This window comes from Ptychodera flava, chromosome 1 (assembly GCF_041260155.1).
Source record: "Ptychodera flava strain L36383 chromosome 1, AS_Pfla_20210202, whole genome shotgun sequence".
Taxonomy (NCBI): Eukaryota; Metazoa; Hemichordata; class Enteropneusta; family Ptychoderidae; genus Ptychodera; species Ptychodera flava.
The window spans coordinates 16,258,446-16,268,148 of record NC_091928.1 but is presented as its reverse complement, the minus strand read 5'-3'; the positions used below and the strand labels follow the sequence as shown (position 1 = coordinate 16,268,148).

At 37.1% G+C, this 9,703-nt stretch overlaps 1 protein-coding gene across 1 annotated transcript; it reads right to left on the bottom strand.

The window, feature by feature from the left end:
* On the bottom strand, positions 1–9,502 carry LOC139143123 (uncharacterized). The gene is made up of 4 exons (XM_070713276.1): positions 9,457–9,502; positions 8,918–9,117; positions 7,005–7,209; positions 1–1,090 (listed from the first exon to the last, which is right to left on the bottom strand). The coding sequence occupies exons 1-4, from the start codon at positions 9,500–9,502 to the stop codon at positions 552–554; spliced, it is 990 nt and encodes a 329-aa protein (XP_070569377.1). The 3' UTR covers positions 1–551.
* Positions 9,503–9,703: the final 201 nt, after the last annotated feature.

Below are 9,703 nucleotides of genomic sequence, written 5' to 3'. Positions count from 1 at the left end.
TGATAGGTGTTGAATTTATTACATAAGAGGTACACACACATGCCACCGGCTGGAACATATAACAACATGAATGTTAATTACATGATGAATATTAATTAAACAGTCATCACTCGGCGGTTAAATCAGGTAAACATATTATCCTGAAATAATTATTACATCACTTCTTACAGGGAAAAGTAAAGTACTTTCAAATCTTACAAAACAATATTGCCATCACAGATTGCATATCTCGAGTTGCAATTTGTCGACGTTTAACCTTTGAGAAAACCGTATTTGTAACAACAATCTTTACAATTTGACTGTATTTGATGGGTACATGTATCTATTTCATTTACGTAGAACAGGTATCAAGAAGTCAAATACTGATCAATGATGCCTCCCTGAGTTGCAATTAATAACGTGCCTATTGCCTTTCATAAATTTTAGTACATCCCCAGGATTATTACTTGCTGCAGAATATAATGCAGTGTGCAATGCTCTGGTTTAGGTAACCAATTACGCCTTGGTCTGTGATTACAAAATCAAATGCAAAACACGAGCAGATATTGACATCAACAAAACAAAGTATCGAGAAGGACAGTGTTGCCCTCGGAGATGACGTCACACTTGTATGTCTTCGGCTTGCAGTCTGCCTGAGGGATTTCCTCTGTGTGAATGGTCACGGTGTACTCTGTGTTTTCTGCATATTCACAGGGACCACACGCCGACTTATCCGGACAGTGCTCCGCCGGAGTACACCAACCGTACACACCGACATAGAAATGACCCGTGTGGAAATTAGGATGAGATGGGTCGAGGGATACTTTACGGCGTTCAACAGTAGCCAACTTCCATGTCAGATCATAAATTGTCGGATTCGGGATACTATGCGACACGAGCAGTTCAGGCCAGGCATAGCTGGTTGGACACGCTTCGGGATCCAGACAGTTTTCCAGTATTACCTCCAGAGACACGCATTCTCGCGGTACACAGAACTTGTAATAGTGATATCCCTCCGCAGCAAGAGTTCCCGTTACAGGCTTTTCAGAGATATCATTCAACTCGGGATGCACTGACCGAACACTTTCTACCAGTAGTATGACAACTGCATCTGATAAAATAATATACAGGGTAAACAATAGAACAATGTGTTGTTATGTTGGGCAGTATTTCAAATTATAAGTTAATACAGCACCTTACAAGCAAACCAAGTAAGCAATATACAGAAAAATGTATTACTTTATGTGTGAATAGAGCATAAACACCCGTTCTTTCACATGACGTGTCATATCTAACCCACACCTCTACTTAAATGCTCGACGCATTTTGGACGATAATGTTCAGCTGAAAAGACGAAATACTGAGATATTTCTGGTGTACATTATTCATGACAGCCAAAGTTGTTTTAGCAGAATATGAGTTACGTGTATTATAAATTAAATTCATTTTATCTTATTCAATGTCTGGTATATACCGCATAGAAATACAATTGAAACTGTTGCTAGTTGCCAGCATTGGCCGTGAGCAGAGACCCCCACCGACGTGTAAATCTTAGTTTTTACGGCAATATTGAGGGCGTTAAAATGTGCCAATCCTCGTCTTATGGTCCCGTCACTGGCAATTAGCTATATAAACTAATTATTCCAGAATCATCAATGGTATAAGATGTGCAGTTTCACACAGGCACTTTGGCAAACTGTGTTTCATAAAATTTCACCTTAGGAAACATTCACATACGGGCAGTTTCCATATTCATATTAATCTTAGGCCGGCAGAAAGCAAAAGCTTTTGTTCTCTTTCTCGCTCGTCGACCTCGACTAACCACCCATTTTATGTTCACTTGAAAAGGTTGATACGGGGAAAGTTGACATAGCGGAACTTTTCAGAACTTAACAATTTTCGTCTTTTTTCTTTCCGTGAATCCAATGGTGAAACATTACCCCGAAAATATGATTTGTCGAACTAAGAAGTAACATGTCGTCGTTTAATCTGGCACTTTAGGGAGCGTTCAGTTACTACGGCCGAAGGTGGGCCGGCAAAATCCGGGGGGGGGGGGGTCACCTTAAATTTGAAAACTGAAAAGGGGGGTCATGTATTTTTCAAACAGCTCAGAGGGGGGGTCACTTAATTTTCATAAGTATCCGTCCCGTCAAAACGCAGTTTCAGTGTTCAGAAATATTCTGGGAGATAAAAATGATTCGCGGCATGATTTCATTCTCTGAAGTCATTTGACTGTAGACCTGAACAAAATTATAATTATCTGTCACATGAACATCTTGCCTTGGCAGCTCTGAGGCTTGTCTTATTTTGAATCGAGCTCACTGTAAGGGCTATGAACAATTCCTATCACTTTCATATTAGAGATATAGCAAGTTTTGTCAGAAAAAATATCAGTTACTTGTAGACGACTTCTACCATGAAAAGTGAAATCATACTTTTATGTGAAATTCCAATATCATAATTGTTGTCCACATTTGAACTTTTAAATACCCAATTTGAATCAAGTACATTAGTATCAATGGTCAAATACCTATAAAAGCAAAGATTAAGTTATTTTATCATTGATAAAATTATTCATAGTTTTCTCATAGACTCCAATGTAAAGTGAATCAACATATCAGTGAAATTCCAAAATCCAATGTCTTGCACACATATCAACTTTTGACCATCCTAGTCTAACTAAGTACTTTAAAATGAATTATCTATAAATACACAGAGTTAGCTAGTTTTATATTGGAAAACAATTATTCACAGTTTCCTCATAGACTCCCATGTACAGTGAATCTTCATTTCAGTGAAATTCGAAAATCCAATTTCTGACACACATATCCATTTGTAACCATCCCAGTCAAATTAAGTACATTATTATGAATAATCGAGAGTACATAAGAACACAGATTTAACTACTTTTGTATTGGAAAAAAATACTCATAGTTTCCTCATAGACTCCCATGTATAGTGGATAAACATTTTCAGTGAAATTCCAAAGTCAGGTTTCTTATACACATAATATGCACCTTTACCATCATATTCTAATTAAGTACAATTATGTTAATTATCCAACATCTGTATATGCACAAGTATAGTAAGTTTTTCAATAGAAAAAAATATTCACAATTTGATTATAGACTCCCATGTACAGTGGATGAACATTTTTGGTGAAATTCCAAAGTAAATTTTTTTGTACACATACTACTTGTAACAACCCTATTCCAATTAAGTACATTTATGTCAATTATCAAATGTCTACAAATGCATAGATATTGCTAGTTTTGTATTGAAAAAGTATTACTGTAACATAGTTTTCTCATACACTACCATATAAAGAGAGTCAAGGTTATCAACAATTGATTAAATCCAAATATCAAAATTTTGTACACACATGCTTGCGTAAAAGTATTGCGATTCACCTGTAAATTCTGTCAAATCCCTTTGAGGGTTAATTTCAAATTTATAGCAAGTAAGAAGGGGAAATTTAATGATTAAAACCTTGTGAATTTGTAAGGGGGGTCATTTGCAAAACTCTGAGAATCTTTTTTTCGATTCTATCACCCCCTGAGGTGTTTGTGTGTGAAGGTTTACTCAAGCAATTGGGGGGAGTCATGAAATTTTTGTCATCTTAAAAGGGGGTCATCAAATTTTTGGTGCACTGGGTAGGGGGGTTCACTTATTTTGACTGATGAGCAGGAAGAATTTGCCGGCCCACCCCCGGCCATAATAACTAAACACTCCCTTCGAAGGGCATTCAGTTGACTCACCGAGACACTTGGTTGAGGAATTGTGTCTGTCCACATAGTTTAAAATGAAACAGGTCCGTTTTTTATGTAATGGCCAATTTGACACGATCTTGTTTCAAAGTCACGGAAGGTAATATTCGAACTAGGCAATAGCCGTGACTTTCGTCACTGTTCGCAAGCGTTGCTTATGACAATCAGGAAGATTTCACGTTACGCCTGTTTCGTTAGTATCTGGCATTGTAGCTAGCATTTATTGCGAACAGCGTGCAGGATGTTGACGGCAGTCACAAGCGTATGGGAGGCACAGCTATCAAGGTCGGTTGCTACAAATTAGAGGAGGTCCGGTTAAAAAACATGCGTTTTACTTTCCTTGCCTCAGAGAGCAAATCAAGCATGCTCGAGTAATGTTTTTCACACATTAACAATGAAAGCGATGGAACAAGTTATCATGGAGAAAGAAGCAAGGTTTTTCATTATGAGGGACCGGTATAACGACATCATATGCTGGTTATGATTGAACGTTTCATTGGTGCTGGAGAGCGAGGCTATGAACGAACAAATCGCATTAAGTGTAGAAGTGCCGGTATGGGCTGTAAGCTACAATTCAAATGTTCGTCTCTGGTGGTATGTAACATCTCTACTGTGAAGCCGATGTTCACATGATGATTCAAGGAAGTAAATATGCTCAGGATATCGGGATTATCGCCCAACAACATTTTTTGTAATTAGCCTACGCAGTTAATTATAACAGAATTCATTATCATACTATATGGCCGTATTCAAATGAAAGGCGGAGCAGCCGCCCACTTCCATCCATGGGATTCAAAATCCCCCCTTTAAGAATCGTATCACAGCAATATCATTCTGGTTCAGTCGATCACGTGAGACCTAAATTTTGACAATTTTACTTTGGTCTGTTGAAATGTTTCTCATAAATTCACCGCAATGGCAGTATACCTTTCTGACTTTGCGGGAAAGGTCAAAAGATTTAAACTGATATATGGCATGGCAACGGCTTATGTGTGTAGAGTGGACACAACCAGAACAGAAAATTGACCTTCAATCGTTGCTTAATTTACTTAAATTGTATATAGAAAAAGTCTTGGTTTTATCTTCGAAGGACATCTTATGCAGAAATGAGGTGAATTGAGTGAGCTTTCAGTACAACAATTTTAACCATGGTTTCAGTGTAAACATTGTTGAGCCGCAAAATTACAAGCCAACTGAAAAATCTGTGTAGTTGACCTTTGTCACGAACTACTGTTTGTGCACCAATGTACCACGAACCAAAGCAATTACAAGCAAAGGTTATTGTTGACTTTGGCCAAAAATAAAAGGAGGCCTCTGGGGTTTTTTTTCGTTTTCCTTTTTTAGCAACTAATACCCAACTCCAGACACAAAAAAACAATCTGAAAGCAGCTTTACATAAGTTGCATTAGATTTCAAACCATCTGACAGGAAAAATGCAAAGCGATACAGTGAATTTGCCTTTATAGTATGTCGGTGAATTTAACGTGATGCCAACATAAATCATCGTAAATTTTAGCCCTGGCAAACAGTAGGTTGCCAAATAATAATGCATACAATATTTGAGCTGATCTATTTACAATACCGTTTTTGCTTTGTAAACGAATTCTATGGTGTTTTTCCATACACGAGTGCGATATTGTTATAAGTTTTGCACTTTTCAAACGGTAGACAAACTACCCAGCAATTGTAGTATTATCAAAATTTAGTATGTTCGGGTAAAAATTTTGTCATAATTATTTGAAGAGTAAAGTAATTTAAATTTTTGACAGGTTCGTGTATCCGTTTTCAATATTTTTAGGAGAGGCACATACTATTATGGGATACCTTTTACATGAATTGATTTTACTCAACTTTTGTCACAAAGACAAAGACAATTCTGCGTAAGTTGCTCTGAAACCCGTGAATCCAAAGGTAAAACAGAATAATTTCTTGTATTTGGAAAAAAAACTGTAAAAATAAACAATACTAAGCATATACAAGTTTTACGTCTGCCCTTTTTTCCATACAATCGTTGTACCCGGAACCGCAAATGGTTTATTCCAACCTATTATCTAAAGCAGGTTGAGCGCACATGGAATTTGTTTGTGTTCTGATTAAATTCAGGATATTAAGGTAGAACGCGCCTCGGGGGCAGATTGTCGGACTCTCTATTTCTACAATTCTCTTCTGATCTACCACTTGTGGGGGCTCATTTTAAAGCGCTTGAAGGAAAAAAACTGTCACCGCCTTAGTTTTTCGAAAAACCAAAAATTCATTTTCCACATAGAGTTAACACAGGAATGACGGCCATTTTGAATGTTGGGTAATTTGTTTCGCTAGTTGTTTTTTTCCGCTAGGTTTTTATTGCTAATTTAGTAAGAGAGTAGTTGAAAGTTTAATTCACGAAGGTTTGTGCAAAAGTTGAAGTCTTTCACTTTCGAGGAGCATATTCTACCTCAAACTATACTAGTAATATGTTCTGCGAGAGAGTATAACAACTTATCTTGCTATGAATGTGAGGTAACTAACCATCTCAGGTAAAAAATTCATGTTATACTTGTGTCCAGAGGACAAGAGATAATTGCCAGGCGACTTTTATTTAAAGCTCAATCTGACACGATGCAACTACAGACCAATATATGCAACATTTACCTTTGAGTCTCTGTTCAATAGTATAGACATATAAATATGGCCACTTTTCCATTTGACATTGTTTCGCTAAAACAACACGCAACCTCGGTAGCAACAAATGTACTGTTAATAAGTTTCAAGAAACCATAGTTGATGACCAAGTACATCATATTTCGGTCAACAAAGTGACAAAATTATTGTTTTTAAAGCTGACCGAAAACATGTCAATTGGTGATTTTGTATTTAAGTACTCAGGAAATGGTGGACGTTATTGACAGGGCCAGCAGCTGTGATTTTTGATGCATTTTAGTATTTTTGTTTTGTATGTCAATTGCAAGTTCTTGTTGCACTGCCAAGGCATGTTGAAACACTCTCTTTTAAGCTGGCAAGAACAGTGTCTGTACGTTTTAAAATACACTGCTATTGTTTACCTTCAAATGTAGTCCGGACTAGAATTCACTTGTCGACAATAACAATGCAGTTTACGCATGTACAGGCTGAGTTGACAAGCTATATACTGTGTATCTCAGTATGCTTATCGAAGTAGAACAGGAAACTGTTGTCGACTTTTAAAAAAAGAAAAATAGTGCAAAACTCAGAAAAAAAATTACAGCTGCTGGCTCTTTAATATAGAATGGTGTGACGTACCTTCAAACCCGGTCTGCACTTCATCACTACAAAATGCCTGGACACCTACATAGAATGTTCCCACTTCAAAAGAAGGATCCCAACTGGAAATGGTCAGGTTTTCATCTCCCCAGTTGTATGAAGTCCACGCCAGACTTTCCTCTGTTGGGTACAGTGTAGGGTATCTGGACACATACAGGTTGGGTTCGCCTGCTCTTCCAAATACCTTAAGTAAAGTTTTATTGCCAAGTTACTATTGTGAAAATGTTTCATGGTGAAATAGTGCTCGAGACATTATAGAGTATAGACGAATGCTGTTTGTGTAGTATTTGGTATTTGTCCACGGACAATTTGCTGTTGACTCAAGGAGGCAGATTCAAAATGCCAAATGGCACAATAATCTTAACGTTTTTAATATCGATATAGATAATTTATGGATAGGGGTGGCTAAGTCATAATGAATTAAAACCTATTCGTCGAGTGACATTGCCAACTCACGGCTGTTTTAGAAAAAACAACCTAATAGAAATCAGTACAAAATTATCCAGTACAAGTTTGAAACAAACATTCTTTTAAAATATTCCATGAGCAATCAGTCAATCAATCAATCAATCAATCAAGAATTTTTATAACGTGTAAAAATCAATAAGCCGTGTTATTCTCAGAGGCGCGGTTGAGTCAGTGCACATCTTATACGCCTTGACAAACAAATGAGTCTCTAATTTATGCTTTGAGCTGTTCACAATGGATACTTGTCGAATGTCACATGATAAGGAATTCCAAAGTCGTTGAGCCACAGATGTGAAAGCTCGTGCTCCATGTGCGTTAAGTATATATCGAGGTATGCAGTCCCCCTATGCACAAATGATTTTTCGTTTCAGAGCGCCATACGCGAAAAGATTTGAAGGGCTTAATCAAATCTTGAATCTAAGTCTATCTTTATGTCTGTGTAAAAGTTCATACTATGACGATAACTTATGGTCAACAAAACATTTTGAAATAAGGAATGTTTTTATGAGGGGACTTTAGACCAGAGCCGTATTACTCCATTACTCCACAATCCCCCACCCCCATACGAAGAGACTGCGATCACGAGAACCAGAAACGAGTATGGGTCATATTCTTGACTTCATTAAGGTAGAACGCACCTCGGGGACAGAAATTCGGGCCTTCAAATTTTTTCAATTTTCTTCTGACCTACCATTTGTGGGGGCTCATTTTGAAGCTCTTGGCGAAAGAAAAGTTTTCACCGTCTTAGTTTTTTGAAAATCGAAAATTTTATTTTTTCCCATAGAGTTTACACAGGGATGGCGGCCATTTTGAATTTCAAATATCGAGAAATCGCAAGATATTTGTCTCTCTAGTACCAAAGTTTGCACGGTGACCCCTGATTTTTATTCTTGTTTTGGTAAGAGAATGGTTCAAAGTTTCACTGAGGAAAATATGAGCAAAAGTTTAAGTCTTTCACTTTCGAGGTGCATATTACCTTAAAAAAATTGTGTCACCCATACCAAATCATTCATTTGATGTTCCAGAAACAATGTTCAGAATCATCTTGACTTGTGTCTGCATCGTATAATGTCTTCTTAAGTAAATTCGTGCTCATGTTTAGCCTAACATGAGAATTACAAGTCTTTCCTTCAATATGGCAGGTCATGTTTTTAATCAGTATAGTCTATGAGAAGATGAAAAACTATAGAAAATGACCAACTGAAACCCACTTGTGTACTAGCTGACTGCGGCTGATCGATGCCCGAGATCAGATCCATCCCATGTCGATATTTTCTCTTTTTATGTGTTTATCACTCAATACGAAATTATATGACGTACTAGAAGCGAGAGATAACAGAAACAGAATGTTACGTGGTACAATGAACAAGAATGTCAAGCATGGGTTCTGTGTTACAATTGGGTTCAGTTTGCTAAGAGCTTACCTGTACTCGTAGGTCCATGCATGGCTCCACAACGTCAACTGTAAAGTACATATACTCATTACACTCTACTTCATAGGGGCCATTTTCCACACCCAGAGTTATAGCTCGTTCGTTTCGTTTCAGTGCACGTTTCAGTGCACGTTTATTTGCGTTTCTAGGCCTCCGGCCATATGCAAAGGAGTTACAGAAAATATAATAGTCTGTAAGTAAATGACAGGTATAAAAGGTACAGGTAGAAATACACGAAATAAACTCAGAGTTACAATGTAATACACATAATTGGATACAAACAATATAAAAGTATTATTATGTTTCTTGCTGCAACAGATTTGTTCTGAATTTGAAAGCTTTTTGTACAAAATAACAGAGATTAATAATCACATTAGAACGGCTGGAACTCATAAGCTGCACAAACTTGTTGAAATTTGGTTCTACAAATGAAAAGCTAGGCAAATATAGAATCCTCAAATTGTTGTATGCTGGACATTCCAAAAGAAAATGACACTCATCTTCAATAACATTCATTTGGCAAACTTTACAAAGTCTGGCTGATGGGTCAATACCACGATGTCTGCCTTCCTCCATTGCTAGAGGGAGAACCGAACATCGAAAACAGGTAAAAATCTGAATAGCTTTATAATTACAATTTGAAAGTAAATGTTTCTCTGGTTCAAGTAAACCCTTGAATTGACTATATACATGTAGTTTCGGTTTTGTTGATAAGTTGCCCTTCCATTGTTGTTTTAAAGTGTCTACAATTCTCAAGTCAAACATAGATAAAAATAC